General features: G+C 42.1%; 1 protein-coding gene across 1 annotated transcript in view; it reads left to right on the forward strand.

The window, feature by feature from the left end:
* The first annotated feature begins 7,461 nt into the window (after positions 1–7,461).
* EloB (transcription elongation factor elongin B) overlaps positions 7,462–21,667 on the forward strand; it is a 116,206-nt gene continuing 102,000 nt past the window's right edge. Inside the window, exon 1 of the mRNA XM_080284982.1 lies at positions 7,462–7,539. Coding sequence (XP_080141108.1) covers positions 7,537–7,539 — 3 coding nt within the window. The 5' untranslated portion in view covers positions 7,462–7,536. The remainder of the gene's footprint in view (positions 7,540–21,667) is intronic.

Consider the following 21,667-nt stretch of genomic DNA (forward strand, 5'->3'; position numbering starts at 1 on the left):
GTTTTCTGTTCATGGAAGGCTATTGCGTGCTGATCTTCACTTGTAGAGTGAGGGAAGGTAATGGATGGCCAGACATTCGTTGATGCCCGTAGTTTATTCCAATGTGCTCCAGTTGTGGGAACTAGAGGTCATATATATAAGTTAGCGCTTACACTACCCCTTTGATTGTTGCAAGTGTTTTTTCGCTGTTAGTGTTGTGGACCTTTGGAACTCTCTTCCTTCCTTGGTTGTTGAGCTAGAAGAAATCGGACTTTTCAGATTGGCCCACAGGCAGGCGCTAGGCTCAAAGTTTTTGAATAGTGACTGATTTTTCTCTTAGCTACACATAATGCACTTTCTAGCATACCTCTGCTTATGTACTTGGTTTTTACTTAAAGGATGGCGCATTGGTAGTTTTAGCCTTTTTCTACTCTGTACACCAGTGTGTGGGGAAAGGTCATCCATGTAAGATATCTCAAGAATCTGTTATCGGATTTCAGTGATTTCTGGTTGACAGTTGGGCATGCAGTGGGTCAAGGAGTTGACTAGATTTTGAGGTGGATCTGAATCCGGATGCAAGAATAAACCATAAATCTTATTGGTTGAGGTATGAGCTTTCTGGGATTGTGTAACAGGGCAGTAAAGTATTCGTCTGGCTGAAAAGAGGAATTACAGCAGTAAATCATTAATTATCGGTAATAGGCAGAGGTGCATTGTAGATTCCTCATATTTTGTTGCTGAGGTCTAACTTACACAACAAAGTTAAAATGTACGCTCCCGCCGCCGGACCCCCCACCCCGCTACAGAGCAACAGCCCTACCCTCACCCCAGGAGGACACCAGGGTGGGCCAGGTGAATGCAACACTGGCCCAGAGTGAGACGGGCTCAGATGCGCCCTGCCCTTGAGTCCCTCTTCCCTTCAACCTGCCCAACCACGTAGCAGGAATGCGAAACTACTTCTTGGTCGGACCAGCCCTCCTCAGGATCGGGGTGGGACTGCTCCAGAACCCAGGCAGCGCTACGGTAACAGCCACTGTACGTACTGGGGAGGGAACAGCCACTGTACGTCCCTCAGCTGCCTCCCCCTGCAGCCCCGTGATGACAGCCACTGTACATCCTTCTGCTGCAGCCACATTTGGAGCCCGCCTCAGTGTGACGGCCACTGTATGCACACCGACAGTCAAAGGCAGGAGTGGAACCGTGATGACAGCCACTGTACGTGTCGGGAACGGCCACTGTATGTCCCTCAGATACTTCCCGTTGGGCAAGGAGACCCTCGGTAACGGCCACTGTACGTACCGGGGAGGGAATGGCCACTGTACATCCCTCAGCTACTTCCCATTGGGCAGGCAGACCCGCGGCAACAGCCACTGTAAACGCCAGGAGGGAATGGCCACTGTACGTCCCTCATCTGCCTCTTCCTCCTTTGGGAGCAGCCCTGCAGTGACGGCCACTGTACACGCCGGGGAAGGAACGGCCACTGTACGTCCTTCTTCTGCTACCACAAGGGTCTGTGGAACCGCGACGACGGCCACTGTACACGTCAGGGAAGGGATGGCCACTGTACGCCCTTCGTCCACAGTTCCGAGGGTTCTCCTGGAGGAGAAGGTCCCTTGCACAGCCCACTCTCCACCCCTAGGCTGCGCAGGACGCCCTTCTGTCTCTCCCTCCAGGTGTGGTTCCCTGGTGGTGCTGCTGTTTCAGGAGTGGTGGCGAGGTCCTGTTGCTGAAGGCAGGGTTCACGCCCTCCAGTCTGCCCCTGGACGATGCAGGATTCCAACTGACGCCCTGCGGGCGAGGTGCAGCAACCAACCCTTGATGGAGCCCCCACCTAGAGGCGATTGCAGTCCCAATCCTCCCAGGGCCAGCCCCCATACCCCAGGGCGGGACCGCTCTGGCCCCACTCACCGTCAGCCCTCAGCCAGGAGCAAGAAGCGGCAGGCCCGGCTCCTGACACTGTTTGGCCCCAGTCCCGAGGGCCCCTCACCAGGTCGAGGCCCGAGCTGGAAAGGGCCTCCTTGTACCCCAGAACAGACATGCGCCTGGGCCGTGACGCCCCCGAGAGCTGTCCCATGCCTTCTGCAGGTGGGCTCCCCAGTAGGGCTCCCTCCAACCCCCGGGTGCCACCTTAGTTAAGCCCAGACCCCAGCAGCCCAGTGACAACACCTCCAGACCCCAGTGTCGTGCTAAAGACTTAACAGTGGCAGTGACTTTGTGGTATAGAAACAGTGAGACAGAAACGCCACCCATAAAGTGTCTCTACCCCTATTTATCCAGAGTGCTATGTGAATGTCTAAACGCCCTAGAACCAGAGTAATATACTAGCGTGTGGCAAAGAGACCAATATACCACGTAAAGAGACCGAGTGTGTGAACAGTGTCACCACATCTATGTGATATTCTCTTGTGTAGTAACTCAGGTGCAAGCACAGTGCCCATGTGATATATTGTACCAATGTTAATTAACCTGTCACAATGCCCCATCCACATTCAATGTACAATTGTATGTATATTGTAAGGAAGTTGAACTAAGGCAGTTGATGTGTTAAGATGTCCTACCGAGTTTTTATGTCCTGTTCCTTTGTAAGTGTTCTATTTCCGGTCTAGAAAGAGGACCCCGCTCTGTCGCTGGTGTCTTTAGAACGAGAAGTCGGTCTAAAAACATCCAGCATAACAAAAGTGCCACGTTTGGTACAGTACGCTGTCACCCTCAAGTGGTTTCCCGTACCACTCGGCATTTATACAGTACATCGTCATTTATTCGTCATGAATGTGCTATCTGTCCTAGCTTTCAAGCCATATTTAGTATCTGGGAGCCCTGTCTTATGTTCTCTCTCTGGTGCCTGTGTAGCTGTAAGTCGTCTGTGGCATTTTGGAGCCGCGGACTGGGAGGCCCTCAGGCAGTACTTCTTTGATTTTCCCTGGAATGATTATTTCTTCCATGGCCGGGAGCCATCTGAGTGTGCCTTGCGCATTACGGAGGTTATTCTCTTGGGCATGGAAGCATACATTCCTTTCTCATATCCTTTGACTAACGCAAGAAAGCCTTGGTTTAATCACGCTTGTTCTAATGCTGTCCGCAACAAGGAGAGGGCCTACAAAAGGTACCGGAGCCAACCCACCCCTGAATCACATCATCTTTACGTTTCTGCCCGGAATCGTGCTAAGTCTGTTCTCCGCTCTACTAATAATAATTTCATCCATACTAAATGCTCTCAACTCTCCAACTCGAATTCTTCCCACTCCTTCTGGCACCTTGCCAAAAATCTTTCTAACAACTTTACCTCATCATCCTTCCCTCCTCTTTTCTACTCTGATGGTTCTGTAGCTGTTTCTTCTACCGATAAAGCAGATCTCTTCGCACAGACTTTCTCCTCCAATTCCACCTTAGACGATTCCGGTGCTGTTCCTCCATCACTTCCCCCCTCTGACTTCCTCATGGCTGACATTAAAATTTCTTCAGTTGATGTATTTTCTGCCATCACTGGCCTCAGTACTAACAAGGCATATGGGCCTGATGGGGTCCCTCCTGTTGTTCTCAAGAACTGTGCTTCTGTGGTTACACCCTGCCTAGGCAAACTCTTTCGCCTTTGCCTGTCAACTTGTACCTTTCCTTCTTGCTGGAAGTTTGCTCTCATTCAGCCAGTCCCAAAGAAGGGTGACCACTCCCAACCCTCCAGCTATCGTCCAATTGCTTTAACGTCCTGTATTTCAAAAGTTTTCGAGTCAAGTCTCAATAGAAAAATTTTAAGGCATCTTTCCTATCAAAACCTTCTTTCCGATCGTCAGTACAGGTTCCGTCAGGGACGCTCCACTGGCGATCTTCTTACCTACCTTTCAGACTCCTGGTCATCCTCCTTTCGGGACTTTGGCGAAAGCTTTGCCATTGCACTTGACATCTCAAAGGCTTTCGATCGAGTCTGGCATAAATCTTTAATTTCCAAACTGCCTTCCTACGGTTTCTATCCTTCTATCTGTGCCTTCATCACTAGCTTCCTTTCTGGTCGTTCTGTAGCTGCTGTTGTAGACAGCCATCGTTCTTCTCCTAGATCTATCAACAGTGGTGTTCCTCAGGGCTCTGTCCTATCACCAACTCTCTTCCTTTTATTCATCAATGATCTTCTAAGCTGTACATCTAACCCTATCCACTCATACGCTGATGACTCCACCCTTCACCTTTCCATTCGGTTCCCGCAACGCCCATCTCAACCGTTACTTCAACAAACCAGGGATGAGGCTATGGCACAACTAATGTCTGACTTGGCTCGTATCTCTGACTGGGGTAAAAATAATATGGTTGTTTTTAATGCATCTAAGACTCAGTTCTTACACCTATCAACCCGACAAAATCTTCCACAGGTATACCCACTAATGTTTAATAATATTCAGCTTAATCCTGCATCATCCTTGAACATGCTTGGGGTTTCATTTACTCAGGACTTGTCTTGGAAAGATCATATTACATCTCTTGTAAAATCTGCTTCCAAGAGATTGGGTGTGCTAAGCCGACTCCGCTCTTTCTTTACCTCTGCACAATGGGGTGCTTCTGAAAAGCCTAGTATTCCGTCAGATGGCTCCACTGTAGCAGTAAACACATTCCCGAGCTGTTTAAAAAGCACAATTTTATTTGTTAAATATTTACACTGTTGTGTGAAATTGTGAGTCATGGTAATGTCATATGCCTTAATATAAATAATACAAATAGAACACGTATATATAACGTATCATGAATTGTTTATATTTATCATAAATTGAAATTAAAATATCACTGATGGCATGTGATGGCAATCCGCCATTTCAGTGGTCCTATATTATTTAATTTCTGCTACATTTAGTGCAAGTTAGATTCTTATTACATAGTTTGTTCAGAGTGTAAAGTACGCCTAGTGGGTATCTTGACTCATCCAGTCTCTATGTGGGCAGAAATTTAATATTGAGTAAATACTGGCATTCACCATCATAAATCATCCGGTCTGAGGAACCGTCCCAAAACCAAGATCGTTTACGCGTCATTTTTTTGCCCGGTCTCACCGAGGATAGACGACTGGGGAAGGTACACAAGCCAAGACATCGCCTCAGAGTGATCCACAAGATTCACACGGGAGTCAAGTTCAGTATTCACGATTTTATATATATATATATATATATATATATTATTGATATATATATATATATATTATACATATATATATATATATATATATATATAATATATATATATATATATATATATCTATCTATCTATCTATATATATATAATATATATATATATATATATATATATCTATATATATATATATATATATATATATATATATATATATATATATATATATATATATGCAAACGTGAAAACACATGACGATTAAATACTACTGCATCCTCTTAAATATATACCCCCAGTGAGATTGCATCCAGGTCAAGTGGACTGGTATGTGCACAAGCTACTGACTCAGTCAGTGGAAGATCTTACAAACATATGTGTGTGGACAGGTGGCCTGGAGACAGTTCTCACATGACCATACCATTAGGGACTTGCCAAGAGGGGGCAATGTGTGTGAGATATTGATGGTAAGATGACCTTAAGGTATTTATTTGGTAGGCACTTGGTGAAATGTAAAAATTAAAATAACCACTAGTTCTCAACAGAAAAAGACAAAACTTCACTGTAACACTTTATTTACAAAAAGCTACAATGATACATATGAATATGACTCATGGTGCAAGGAAGCTGCAGGGGAAGGTCTCTCTCTCTCTCTCTCTCTCTCTCTCTCTCCGCTCAACAGTCAGGAACTCACGTTACTGAACTGTGTGTGTTTGTGAATGTGTCCATTTACGACAGTAATGTAACCAACGTCGGGTACAGGGACATGAGAAATGGGCGTAGCTTAGTTAACACCTAGAGAGGCAAGATGTGGGAATGACAATTACACAAAGATATCGCTCAGTGAAACTCACTGCCTATACATAGTCACTTATGAACCAATGACGAATGTTATGAATATAGCTCGTTTCTACTCTGAGTGAATCCGTGACATTACACGCCATCAAAATAAAATTTTTCATGGAAACTTGACATCCCTCGTGAAAAAACTTAAACACGGGACTGTCTTGTGGTGCGCATGCGTGAAGGAAGCGAGCAAAATGTTGAATGCCGGTATTTACTCAATATTAAATTTCTGCCCACATAGAAACTGGATGAGTCTAGATACCCACTAGGCGTACTTTACAGTCTGAACAGACAATGTATTAAGTACCAAATTTGCACTAAATGTAGCAGAAATTAAATAATATAGGGTCACTGGAAGGACGGATTGCCATCACATGCCATCAGTGAGATTTTAATTTCCGTTTATGATAAATATAAACACTTCACGATACGTTATATATAGGTGTTCTATTTGTATTATTTATATTTCGGCATATGACATTACCATGATTCACATTTTCACTCAACAGTATAGATATTTAACAAAGAAAAATATGCTTTTTAAACAGCTCAGGGAAGGTGTTTACTGCAACAGTGGAGCCATCTAGCGGAATACTAGCTTTGAAAGCACCCCATTGTTGACTCTATATAGGGGTTTTATCCGCCCCTGTGTGGAGTACAACTCTCATGTGTGGGGAGGCTCCCCACATACAGCTCTTCTCAATAGGGTGGAGTCAAAGGCTTTTCGTCTCATTAACTCTCCTCCTCTTATTGACTCCCTTCAACCTCTGTCTCTTCGCCGCACTGTTGCATCTTTATCTCTTTTCTATCGCTACTTTAATGGTCACTGCTCCTCTGAACTGTCTGCTTGCATTCCTCCACCTCTACGACGGGCGCGTAGCACCCGTCTGGCAGTAAACTCTCATCCCTTTTCTGTCCAACTCTCTAATGCAAGAGTTAACCGTTACTCCCAGTCTTTCATTTATGTAACAGGTCAGCTCTGGAACAGTCTCCCTCTGTCTGTATTTCCTGCTGCCTATGATCTCCAGTCTTGAATTTGGCTCTCTATTGTATTTTGTTTTTCTCATGGAGGGAACTGTTACTGCGGGCTCATGGCCTTTGGTTCCTTCTTCCTCGCATTAAAAAAAAAAGTTAGTCACATTGTTTGCATCATCATAAGGAGGGCAAAAAGATCCGCCATTTGTTTTTGTTGTACCTCTGAATGGTATTGCACAACACCGATAACCCATTCAAGTCAACTGAACTTACTGGTCGTTTAAATGACTCCTGTTGCTATAATGCGAAACGATTCAAGTCAACTGAACTTATGGTCGTGTAACTGACTCGTGTTGCCGTAATGCGAAATGACTCAACAGTGCAAGAGTTCATCGACTCTATTGTATCATCATTTCTATGTCAGCTATTTATAATGACAACATGAATCTGCGTAAAATTTATGTATTTGAGTATTGTAAATAAATATTTATGGCTCAAAATTAAATAGTTTTCCAGAATCTATTCCAAATAATAAGTAGACCGTGTTTACTTCTTGCACAGTCGTAGAACCAGCGCGCCAGCTCTCCTTCTGTTGTTGTCCTGTTTGGTTATTTACCTCTCTTTATCAAAATCATGGTAAGGTTGATAAACTCTTCACTTTGATTGTATGTGTGTAAAGGGAAGGCAAAATAGGACTGAGGTGTTACCGTGGTGAATTTTGGTGGTATAATGAATCGAATGGCACACCTGCCTTAATGGACCTAGTAGTGACATGCCGGTGTGTTGTCACTCTCACTCACCAGTTGGGACACATTATGCTTCATTATTCTACACGTTCAGCAAATGGATGTACAGAAATATTATAGAGAATTTTAAATATTTGTGGTGGCGTTTTGACCAGATAAAACCTACCCGTTTTTTTGCCTCTAAGTTGTGGTTTGAATAAATGTTCAGATTTAGTTAAATTACTTGCATTTACTAATCACAAAGCTCATTAGATGTGTCTGCGTGTGAAGCTCTGTAATGTATAAAGATCTGGGTAAAGGTACATTTTATTTGAAGCAGTAGAAACACCATACCATATCAGTTCTTGCTGATAGTCTGTTATATTTTTCTTATTATTTCTGGAGTGGTAAATAAATGTTTCATAGGAAACCTGCTTTCCCTTTGTTTTTAGCTATGTTTCGCCGTCAACTCATCAGTGTCAATGGTGGAAGGGAGTGTGTTTAACTGAACGTAACCTAGCCGAGCTTAACTGTACCAAATAATTTAACCTAACCTAACTTAGCTTCCTCTTGGGAAGTGAAAACCAGATTTGAATAAGTTGAGTAAGAAAATCAACCAAGGATGCGGCTTAAGGAACGTGATTGTAAAAAAAAAGTGGGAAATTCTCTAGCGGGAAAAGGTAATTAACCACCATGAAAGTAACTGGAAAAATACAGAAAACAAACTGGAGAAATATGAATTGAAATGGTAAGTTTCTTCTACTGCTTCAAGTAAAGTGTACATTTACGAAGATCTGTATATGTAATAGTCGGAAGGCAAACATCATCCATGTAATAGTCAGGAGGCAAACATCATCCATGTAATAGTCAGGAGGCAAACATCATCCATGTAATAGTCAGGAGGCAAACATCATCCATGTAATAGTCAGGAGGCAAACATCATCCACTCACTTGATATAATGCTACCTTTTTCATCCTTCACCTTTATCACCCTTTTTCTGTGTCTGCCCTCTTTCTTCTTATTTCTCCCATCCTTTCTTTCACTTTTTATTATTACTCTTTCCTTTTCAGATAGCTGTAGCCATATTGAGTCACAAGTCAAATGGTTTCCTGTTAGTCAGGAAATCATATACATTGCTGGGTGGTTAACAACATACTGTACTGGCAGTCAACCAGGTTGTGTTCCCTACATGTCAGCAAGTGGGTTTGTGAAGGGTTAGTGCCTCTCCTATAAAACAACTACGGTACTGTAGCTCAAAGACAAATGACCACTTCTTACAGAATTGTGGTGACTGGCTATAGTTAGATAGATAGCAAACGTACAGTTTAGTTTAGGAGCAGAAATACCTTATTGATCACTTTGTGTTCCCCCATGTTGTTTTCTTTATTATTGTAGGCAAAACTGCAGGAGAGCTCCGATGCATAGAATTTGCAGTTGTAAATTTTTCTCGATAAACTATCACTCATTTCAAAGCCAAAGGTGGCTGTTATGTATACGTACGCAACTACTTATCTTGCTCTCATGTTCCTGAACATGATTCTTCTGAATTCTCTACTCTCTGGCTTCGGCCCTCTTGTCATTCTCTGGCTAAATATGTCTGCCTTGTTTACTTATCTCCTAATTCTACTGACTATCCAAAATTCTTTGACTATCTTACTTCTACAATGGAAAACATTCTATCCATTTCTTCTTTCTCTGAAATTTCCATTCTAGGAGATTTTAATGTTCACCACCACCTTTGGCTCTCCTCTCCTGTCACTGATCCACCTGGTAAAGAAGCCTACATCTTTTCTATCCTTAATGACCTAGAGCAGCTTGTACAGCACCCTACCCGTATCCCTGACCGCCTTGGAGAGAGCTCCAACATACTTGACCTCTTCCTTACAACTAATCCATATTCTTATGCTGTTAATCTTTCTTCTCCGTTGGGCTCCTCCGATCACAACCTTATTACCTTAACCTGTCCTATCACTCCAGTATGGCCTCTGGACCCCCCCAAAGAAACGTCGACTGTGGCACTTTGGCGCTGCGGATTGAGAGGTCCTCAGGCAGTACTTCTTTGATTTTCCCTGGAATGAGTATTGCTTCTATGGCAGGGAACCATCTGAGTTTGCTTGCGCGTTACGGAGATTATTCTCTTGGGCAGGGAAGCATACATTCCCTTCTCATATCCTTTGACTAATGCAAGAAAGCCTTCGGTTAATCAAACTTGTTCTAATGCTGTTCGCAACAAGGAGAGGGCCTATAAAAGGTACCAGAACCAACCCACCCCTGAATTACATCTTGTTTATGTTTCTGCCAGGAATCGTGCTAAGTCTGTTCTTCGCTCTGCTAAAAATAATTTCATCCATACTAAATGCTCTAAGCTCTCCAACTCAAATTCTTCCCACTTCTTCTGGCACCTTGCCAAAAACCTTTCTAACAACTTTACCTCATCATCCTTCCCTCCTCTTTTGTACTCTGATGGCTCTGTAGCTATTTCTTCTACTGATAAAGCAGATCTCTTCATTCAGACCTTCTCCTCCAATTCCACCTTAGATGAGTCCAGTGCTGTTCCTCCATCACTTACCCACTCTGACTTCCTCATGGCTGACATTAAAATTTCTTCAGCTGCTGCATTTTCTGCCATCACTGGCCTCTGTACTAACAAGGCATATGGGCCTGATGGAGTCCCTCCTGTTGTCCTCAAGAACTGTGCTTCTGTGTGTATACCCTGCCTAGGTAAACTCTTTCGCCTTGTGGAATGGTTGTGGAGAGGTTGCATTAAGACAACTAGACAAAATTCAGAACAAAGCTGTTAGAATCATTAACAACCCTGCCATTACATATAAACTACCTCCCCTGCAAGTAAGAAGGAATGTTGCCTCCCTTGCATTATTTTACAGATATTTTTTTTGGCAAATGCTCAGACGAAGTTGCGTCCATGGTGCCACCTCTCCATGCCTTCCCTCGTGCTACACGGGCATCTGGTAGCGCTCATGACTGGAATGTCAACTCATCCATATTGCAGAACTTCTGCCTATCAGAATTTTTTCATTCCCTGAACTGCATCTCTCTGGAACTTGCTTCCCCAGAGTTGTTTCCCTCCAAATTTCAGCCCACAAGTGTTCAAGTCTAACTGTTACAGATATTTTATGAACAGAGGACACCAGTAATCTGGTGTCCTCTGTTAATAAATATCTGTACCTTTCCTTCTTGCTGGAAGTTTGCTCTCATTCAGCCAGTCCCAAAGAAGGGTGACCATTCCCAACCCTCTAACTATCATCCAGTTGCTTTAACATCCTGTGTCTCCAAAGTTGTCAAGTCAGTTCTTAATAGAAAAATTTTAAAGCATCTCTCCAATCACAACCTTCTTTCTGATCGTCAGTGTGGGTTCTGTCAGGGATGGTCCACTTGCGATCTGCTCACCTACCTTTCAGACTCCAGGGCATCCTCCTTTCGGGAGTTTGGCAAAACCTTTGCCATTGCACTTGACATCTCAAAGGCTTTCGATCGAGTCTGGCATAAATCTTTAATTTCCAAACTGCCCTCTTACGGTTTCTATCCTTCTATCTGTGCCTTCATCTATAGTTTCCTTTCTGGTCATTCTGTAGCCGCTGTTGTAGACGGCCATCGTTGTTCTGCTAGATCTGTCAACAGTGGTGTTCCTCAGGGCTCTGTCCTGTCACCAACTCTCTTCCTTTTACTTATCAATTACCTTCTAAGCTGTACCGGTACATCCAACCCTATCCACTTGTACGCTGATGATTCCACCCTTCACCTTTCCATTTGGTTCTTGCAATGTCCATCTCAGCAGTTACTTCAACAAACAAGGGATGTGGCTATGGCACACCTCATGTCTGACTTGGCTCGTATCCCTGACTGGGGTAGAAATAATCTTGCTGTTTTTAATGCATCAAAGACTCAGTTCTTAAACCTATCAACCCAACACACCCACTAATGTTTAATAATATCTAGCTCAATCCTGCATCATCCTTGAACATGCTTGTTGGTCATTCACTCGGGACTTATCTTGGAAAGATCATATTGCGTCTTTTGTAAAATCTACTTCCAAGAGATTGGGCGTGCTAAGCTGACTCCATACCTTCTTTACCCCTGCACAGTTGTTGAGTTTATACACAGGTTTTATTGTCAGGACTGTAAAATATCTTAATACATTATAACCAGCAACATACATAATATAGTCTAGAGCAGGGGTTCTTAACCAGGGGTCCGTGAAGGTCGGAAGAACTGAGAACAATTTAGTGATATTGCTTGATGCCGTTTGGCATCATTAGCTTAAAAAAAAAAAAAAAGTCTTGAATTCTGGTGTTTGTTGACACAAGCCTACCCTCGTCTGGCAAAGCGAGCTATGAGTGCTCTGATTCCGTTTGCTACTACATACCTTTGTGAGTCAGGGTTTTCAGCGCTTGTTTCTATCAAAACAAAAAGTCAAAATTAACTGGATGTCAGCGATGACATAAGTGTTTCCTTGTTAAAGACCACTCCACATTTTCATCTTCTTGTTCAAGCCAAACAACAACAACCCTCTCATTGAAATGAACTTTTGAGCAGAATTAAAGTTTTGTTTTGTTTAATTTGCATAAATTGGATGTATTTCATTTTTTCATCGAGTGGCCATTAGTTTTGGCGTGAAAAAGAGTAATAAAAAAATTCTTTGTAAAGACTGTTTTATAATTTGTGCATGTCATACACTGCATGAGATAGTTTTCAATAAAATAAAGTATAATCATTGCATGGAAAATGCTGTGTTTATGTGCTTATGTGCATTTTTGTAGGGACGGGGTTCATAGCTTTCACCAGGTTCTCAAAGGGGTCCGTGACTCAAAAAAGATTAAGAACCACTGGTCTAGAGGTTAGGTCAATGTCAAACCTAGGGGCCAAAAGAAGTGACGTTAGCACCTCTCCAGAATGTCTCTCACCAGCACAATAGCCCACAAACAGCGCCTTATGACCATACATACACACAGACATGCAGTGTTCTAGATGTTCCACGACAGTATAATACACAGGACATGACCCCTGCTAAACAAGAATGTAGCAATCAGAGCTCAGAAAGGGGCAAGCCACACAACCAGCAGGTAGTGGAGAGATCAGATAAGAAGAGGGGTCCAACTAGACTTAGTTAGTATATTACGTCCCTTGTAATACATACGCTGCTCAACTTAGACTTTCTGTGAAGATAATAAATCAAGATCAACTCCCTGTATTCATCTTTAACTCCTCCTGCTTTTCAGTTACCAAAATAACTTTAACCAAAACTCGAGACTCGCCTGGCTATGAAGTTCCAACATTATTTGCTCCAGTGTAGAGTACAACACTCACGTGGGGAGGCTCCCCACATGCAGCTCTTCTCAATAGCTTGGAGCCCAAGGCTTTTCATTTCATTAACTCTCCTCCTCTTACTGGCTTCCTTCAACCTCTGTCTCTTTGCCACATTGTTGCATCTTTATCTCTTTTGCTACTTCAATGGTCATTGCTCCTCTGAACTTTCTGCTTGCATTCCTCCACCTCTACAACAGGTGCATAGCACCCATCTGGCAACAAACTCTCATTCCTTTTCTGTCCAGCTCTCTATTGCAGTCCTTTATTTATGTGACAGGTCAGCTCTGGATCTGTCTCCCTCTGTCCGTGTTTCCTACTTCCTATGATCTCCAGTCTTTCAAACACAGTGTGTCCAGGGATCTTGAAATGAACAGATCTTGAATTTGTCTCTCTTTCTCTCTCTCTCTCTCTCTCTCTCTCTCTCTTTTTTTTTTTTTTTTTTTTTTTTTTTTTAGGAACCATTTGCAGGCTCCAGGGCCTTTGGTTCCTTCTTTCTTGCATTAAAAAAAAAAAATAATAATTTTCATCGTGCCACCTTTGAAAAGTTGTGGAAATGCATAAAATTGAAGATAACTGTAAAACCAACAGTTTTACACACAAACTGTGGCAAGCGGCCACCTGCCATGTCAGACTTTTAGGTTCATTTGGCTTCAAAGTCACTTAGTCACAAATCACATCTCTACTAACCTAGCCAAATTCACCCAAACCTAGCTATTCAATTTATCTATTTAGTGCCAGATGCCTTGATCCCGTAAGGGGTGGCCACAAACAAATTGCCTCCTTGTTGCCCTGTCCTCCACCATTTCACTGCCCTGCTCCCAGCTCACACCTCCCTCTCTCATATACCTCACCACTCCATTCCTCCATCTCATCCTTGGCATCCTCCCTCCCTTTACCCCCCTTCCACCTTACTCACATACACTATCCTCGTCAGTCTATCGCTCTCCATCCTCTCCACGTGGCCAAACCACCTCTGTTTTCTTCTAATGCTTCCTATCAAATCCACACCACAACACTCCTTCACTTCCTCATTTGTCAGTCTGTCTGTCCATGTGACTCCACATACTCCTCTCAAATAACTCATTTCCACTGCTCTCACTCTTGACTTGTTTCCCTCCAACAAGGTCCAAGCTTCACTTCCATACGTTAGAGTTGGTATCACAATACTGTCATGCTGTAGCTTTTTCACTTCCATTCTTACTTCCCTGTTTCTTATCACTGTTTTCAAAGAACCAGCAACCTTTCTTCCTTGTTGCACTCTTTCGAGCACTTCACCCTCTAAACTGCCATTGTTACTCATCAGACTACCCAAGTACTTAAATGCACTCACATTTTCCATTTCCTCCTCATCCAACCTCACAGTACATTCAGTGACTTCATTTCTCTCAAAGACCATAACTTTACTCTTCCCCACTTTCACCTTTAGATTCCATTTCTTACACGCACCCCCAAACTCATTCACCAAGCCCTGCAGCTGAATCGACAGAGAGGCGGCTTGCAGTCCTAATGGACCCAGGATCGAATCCCAGCTGGGGCAGGGAACATGCCCCTACACCGCGGGCATGTTTACCGATGTTTTGCGTGTGCCGCGGGGTTATTCGGACTCCAACAGACTCTCAAAAAATATTTGCCAAAAATCTGTTATTAGTCCTAGAACATTAAAATTACATATGCTTATGGCACATACCTTCAGCTTTCTCATGGAATGTTTGTTGAGCCTTCGTCAGTTACCGTAGGACTTGTGGAGACCTCTGAAGTTGGGTAACGAAGTCTCCACTTTACACTTCCTGACAACCCGTAATATGATTACCACAGCCAGATATTAACACTATAAACACTACTCTATGATTTTCAAGTAGTTTGGGATCCATACTCCAAGAAAAAAAACCCACTGTGAAATAAATGAAAATTGAGCACGTCTGACCGTTGCACTTGCTCTAGTTCGCTCTTGGTACTCTGTCATTTATTATTCATAAAACCCCTCACACTTTATATTTCTATTACTATATAACACTTATATATATCTACAGTCTTTATCCATAAGTTTCCTTCAGTAGTATTAGTTTATTGTCACTGTAGGGATTCAATTTCTTTCAGTAAAATACGTAGCATTCACTTTCTCGTCCTGTATACTAGCATTGAGAGTGAATGTCACTTTCATCTTCACTCTCATAACTCATAGTATTCAGACATGCTAGAGTGAAACTTTCACTTTCATTACTCCTAGGGTATATACCGTATTTCGCGGCATGTAAGACGCAGCATTGTGAAAGACGCACCCTAATTCTGGCAGGGCAGTTCTGTGAAAAAAAAGTTTGCCCCCACCAAGACTGCAGTAAGGTTTCTTGATAAGAGCCATTACCACACAGATACACACTCACCTTTCAGAATCTATTCAGTACTGCTCATCATCCTTTAGTTTCTTCTTTTATGTACAAAGAATGATACAGGAAGAGAAAACACAACCTCGTCTTAACAAAACGTGACTTCAAACCACGAGGCCATCTCAACTTTGTTGATAAATATGTATCAGTAAACTGATATAAACACTGTTTTTAATATTTTATGAATTTAAAACCACAAATGAAGTCAATAAACTCTATTCTTTCATTCACTGACGAAAACATAAAATACAATTAATGTTCACATAAGTTCATTTATCCTAAAAGAACCCCGTCATATTCCACACCTGTTATGGAATTTCCTCACATTGCCTTGACTCAAGCACAGTATCAGACTACTACCATCATTAATCATGCATTCTAACTAACCTGTAATTACCTCCACAAATAATATAAAAAGGTAGCACTTGTAAATACACAAATTACAATGTTTTACAACCAAAGTTCAATATAGCAAGGCTGCTTGGGAACAGGATAGACAGCTGTTTTTACTCTCTTCTCTCAGTATCACTCCTTCACTGTCAGCTATGTTTGCCTTGCAGCATCAACAGTTAAAAATGCATGCTTCACTGATCATAATTTACTATAAACATTCATTTCAAAACATACTGAGTATGGTGAAAACATCCACTGTTACACCTTAGTAACACTGCTGCCTCCCAGTCGCTAGACAGCAGTCTCTACCCCTTCCTCTCAGTATCGCTTCCTCACTGTCAGCGATGTTTCCCTTGCAACATCAACAGTTAAAAATACGTTCTTCACTGATCACAATTTACTAAAAACAGACATGCACCTCAAAACATGTCGAGAATGGTGAAACTATCCCTTAGCAACACTGCTGCATCCCAAGTGCTAGACAACTGTCTCTACCCTCTTCTCCCAGTATCACTCCCTTACTGTCAGCTGTTTTCCTTGCAGCATCAACAATTAAAAATGCATATTTCTCTTACCAGAATTTGCTAATAACAGACATCCATCTCAAAACATTCCAGTACTGTAAAAACATCCATTTTTGGTCTTAACACTGCTGCCTCCTAGTCACTATGGTGCACACTCACACGCACACATGTACACACCACATGCAACATTCGCTCGCCTCTGAAACATTTACATCAGTCAGTTTTGGAGTACCCAGTGGCTTTATTATATGCCAAAAACATCAAAATGTATTTGGTTGTTCAATATAAATATCATCACTTAAGGACATGAAACATCACAAACAATTTATTCATCCAAACATCGTCAGTGCAAGACTAAAGGTGTACAGCACCATTGATCCTAAATTTTCCATGGTTGCATCTGTCATGATCACCTAAAACCTATATTCGCTTCATATTACTGACATGGTGAAAATTTCACTCGTCTTCAAATCCTGAGAATTCATCACTACTTCCCCCAAGTCCTGAAGCATCACTGGAAGTCATCACCACGGTCATCATCACTGTTTCACTGTCACTCTCATACAGTAAATGGTCCTCAGTACCATCCATTGAATTGCTTATATCACACTTCATACGACTTTAACTTGGCAATCGTTTTAACTGAGCACAGGCAATATTCAGACTTGGGGCATTTGATACAGCCCACATTAACCTCCTCAGTACATGTTTCCTGAACTGAATAAAATCATATGGCGAGCATGAATAAACTACCCTATAAAATACATTGCTGGGCTGAAGGGATTATAATAAGCGGATTATCAGTTCCCTAGCCTGACTCTTCCCACTCCTACTTCCTTAACTACACCCACACCAAACTCTCACCTACACCTTAGGATTCTGGTCGTTTCGGCCGTAACATCCAAAATGGCAAATGACTTTACAACCTAACCTAACCAATTTGGACGTTATGGCCTAAATGATCCCCACTGCCGATCATGAGAGCTTTGCTTAGGCAGCAGAGATGCAGAGAGTGAACATTGTCAATCATTCTGATCGCTTCGTCTGCTAAGAATACAGCAGAAATGGCGGACGCTGATATGAATGCCCGTCAGGCACTGCTATTTCAGATATTGTATGTTATGCTACTCAGTGAATTTTATCCTATTTTCATAACAAAATACTGTAATTGGGTGTGCCTTGAGTTGCATAGACATTGCTAAAGTACTTCATTTGGCTGAAAAAGTGAAGTTGTAACTTCAGGCAGTACTGTTTAATGTTACAACTGTTTTTCCTGTTTTTCGCTATTGGTATAATAAGACTGTTCACTTCTATGATACTCTTGTCAGGCATGAAACAAAATGTCACTAAGAGAAGCCAACCATATGAGGGTGATTGAATTTCTATATGCGACAAAAATCAATTCTGATGACTTGTCAGGTTCGCTTGCCAGCATCTCTCCAGTATGACTGCTTTGCTAGTTAGTAAGTGGATGGCAAGCAAAGTGGTTATGATTGTCTTTCAGAAGGTTAGCAGACAGTACACCAGTGAGCATGAGCACTCTGTCTATAAGTATCCTACCATATACTTTCCTATTACACTAAAAAGACAAATGCCCCTATGATTACTGCACACTTCTTTTTCCCCTTTTCCTTTGTACCTAACTTCCAATCCTCTGGGACTTTACCTTCCTCCCAGGCCAGTCTGCACATTTTCCACCTCCATTCTACTACTATCTCTCCCCCATGCTTCAGCATTTCACCACACACTCCATCAGTTCCTGGGGCTTTCCCCATTTTAACTTTCTTCATTGCTTCCACAACTTCTATCCTAATGATTTCTTCCTCTCTTCTCACATCCCTCCTTCTCCCAGCCATTGCTTCCACAACTTCTATCCTACTGATTTCTTCCTCTCATCTCACATCCCTCCTTCTCCCAGTCATTGCTTCCACAACTTCTATCCTACTGATTTCTTCCTCTCTTCTCACATCCCTCCTTCTCCCAGCCATTCCCCAGCCACATATACTCGCATTACTTTCATTCTCTATGTTCAGCAGTTCCTTAAAATGTTCTCCATGTGCTCACTTTTTCTCCCTTCACCAGTGATCTACCATTTTTATCTTTCACTCCCCGACTAACTTCTTTAACACCGTTTCTAATTCTTTTTACCTCTTTCCAGAACACTTTCTTACATTCCCTCCACTTTACACTCAAATTCCTTCCAAATTCCTCATCCACTCTCATTTTACTCACTCTTATTAATCTCTTTACCACTCTTCCATTTCTCACTTCCTCCACATCCCTGTTTCTCATCCACTCACCATATGCTTTCTTTTGTGCCACAGCCTGTCTCACCTCTTCATTCCACCATGCTGTTCCCTGCGTGCCCTTTCGTCTTCTATTTCTTCTCTTCACCCCACACACCATCTCACTTGCTGCACAGATTTCTTTTGTGAATATCTTGCACACACCTTCCACGTCCCCCGTCTGCTCCAAGTCATATTTACCCAATTGCTCCTCCACTTCTCTCTCATATTCTGCCCTTTTTCCATCATCTTGTAACCTTTCTACCCTTCTTTTATGAACTACTACTACTGTCCTTCCCTTCTTCTACTCCTCTATTTCATTTGCGCCTTGACTCTGACCACCACCAAGTGGTGGTCAGAAAGTCCACTCCCTCAACCTCTATATGCTCTTGCATCCATTACACACTTCTCATTCTATTATCCACACATACATACTGGTAAGCAGTCAATGCCTTCTGTTCATTCAGTTCACCACCCACACTTCTCATCACATACCACATATACCTATGGATCATTGTGTCTGAAGAGGGTACTGGCTATCACCAACCCCCTCCTGGCACAAATGTGTACTAGAGCACTGCCATCCTTATGTACTGCAGGCACACTCTGCTCACCAACTACTCCATCCACCTTCACATTCCCTACTTTTTCATTCATATCTCCAATCAAAAGCACTCTAATTCCTTTCAAACTTTTCCATGCACACATCCACATTTGTCCAGAACTCATCTTTCACTCTGCTTGCACGATCTTGCACTGGCACACACACACAATCTCCCACATTTGTAGTCCAACTTTCAATGTTACCTACACAGTCCTTGAGCCAACTGATCCATACTCTTATATTCTCCTTCCATCTCTTGAGCACAACAATACACACTCCCTTCTTTTGCCTGCTCATTCTCATTCACTCCCGTACATGTACCCCATCCATACTCACATTCACACTCTCACCTAACCTGATTAGTTATGGTATGACAGTGATGCGGTATTTCCAGATTTCCCGTTGGTATGGAGTTTTGACAGGATCTTTTGTAAATTTTTATACATTAACCCGCCCCATCCCGGCCGATTTTCCACCACGGACCCCCCCCCCCCCCCCATCCCGGCAGTTTTTTTTTTTTTTTCCCTCAAACCTCTGCTTTTGGTGAGCAACAATGGCAGATCACAGAGAAAGTGCTTACCTGAGACTAGAAACGGGCAAAACAGATTAGCCATTCCGCACCTGGTACTGTATTCTGTAAAGGTGCTCAGCTGCTGTCTGTTTTTTTATGGTTGAGGTACGTATTGGAAATCACTCAGAATTGGTAGGTATTTATTAATCTGGAACAAAATAACATGTATTATAAGAATATATTAGTTTTCACACAAAAATATAGGTGAAATAAGCATTGTTCCATTGAGTGAGCATAACGAATTTGCCCAAATCGGTCACATATGATTCGCTATGACTGTTGTTTCAACATACGTTCATTTTCTCTACTTACTAATACTTTTCCACCACTTTATAGAACTGTTATCACATATTTACAACCCTTACGATTATATTTAGCGTAATATTAGCGCATATTTACATAGTGAGCGAACTCGCTATGACTGTTGTTTCAATTTACATACTCTTTCTTCAACTTGTATAATACTTTTCCATTAACAATACACCCGTTTCCACTTTATAGAACTGAAATCACACATTTACAGGTCTTACGATTATATTTAGCATAATATTATCGCGTATGTACAATGAAAGACAAAACTATCTTCCCAGTTCCGTCCAAAGATAATTTACACCTGGCGAAATACAATGAAAACCCAATCTCCACTACTGCGTGTTGCAAATGGTTTGATTTTTCCACTATATGTTCATCAAACTTTGGGAAGATATTTCTGTCTTTGTATGGGGTGAGTGAACTCGCTATGACTTGTTTCAACTTGCACACTATTTTTCAACTTATACTTTTCCACTAACATTACACCAGTTTCCACTTTATATAATTGTTTTCACATATTTACAGGCCTTACTATTATATTGAGCATCATATTATTGCTTATGTACAATGAAAGACAAAACTATCTTCCCAGTTCCGTCCAAAGATAATTTACACCTGGCGAAATACAATGAAAACCCAATCTCTACTACTGCATGTTGCAATGGTTCGATTTTTCCACTATATGTTCGTCAAACTTTGGGAAGATATTTGTGTCTTTGTACATAGTGAGTGAAATCGCTATGACTGTTGTTTCAACATACACTCTATTTTTCAACTTACATAATACTTTTCCACTAACATTACACCCGTTTCCACTTTATATAACTGTTATCACATATTTACAGGCCATACTATACGTGCTCCCTACGTGTCAACAAGTGGGTTGGTGGAGGATTAGTGCCCCTCCCCGTAAAACAAATAACTCAAAGTCAAATGGCCACTCCTTACGGGATTATGGCGTCTGGCAATAGATAGATAGATAGACTATTACAGTAATCGCTCCACTGTCCGATGTAATAGAGCCAAAAGCATGTCTGGAAAGTGGTCCCGTCTGGAAAGTGGGCCTCTGACTGCTGGACTGGTACTTATGGACCCTAACCCAGCCTAACTTTGAAAACCACCTAAATAACTCGCTACCAGAATGCATAGTACTTATTTAAACCTATTTAGGACCCTATTCACACCAATAATGGATGTAAAGCATGAAATAAATTAAAAGGAACCAGACAATGAGGAATTAGAAGTAAGTATGGAAAATACTAAGGCCTAGCAGTATACAGGGTACTGTACTGTACTTAAGCATGTCTGTGGCCACCTCCTCTAACTCTCTAAGGCTCTGGTAGTTGTGAAAATGCTCTTGAAGCACATACAGTAATCCAGTGTTGTGCTACACTTAATTCTTTGCACTGTGAGTTATAATTGTTTAACACTGCACATTCTTCTTAACTGAACCACACCAGTTTCAACCACCATTCCAACCGCCACTTTGCACTCCAGTCACCCCACAGTTAATCCTTTGCACTCTAAATTCTAATTTCATAACACTGCACAACACTGTAAATTCCCATGTGGTCTAGTGGCATGGTACTGCGGTTTATACACTGTTTATTCCCAAAAAACGAGCACGTGCAGCATTGATT

This window comes from Coenobita brevimanus, chromosome 103, assembly GCF_032717465.1.
Source record: "Coenobita brevimanus isolate Jiangsu-jjx chromosome 103, ASM3271746v2, whole genome shotgun sequence".
In the NCBI taxonomy this organism is placed as follows: domain Eukaryota; kingdom Metazoa; phylum Arthropoda; class Malacostraca; order Decapoda; family Coenobitidae; genus Coenobita; species Coenobita brevimanus.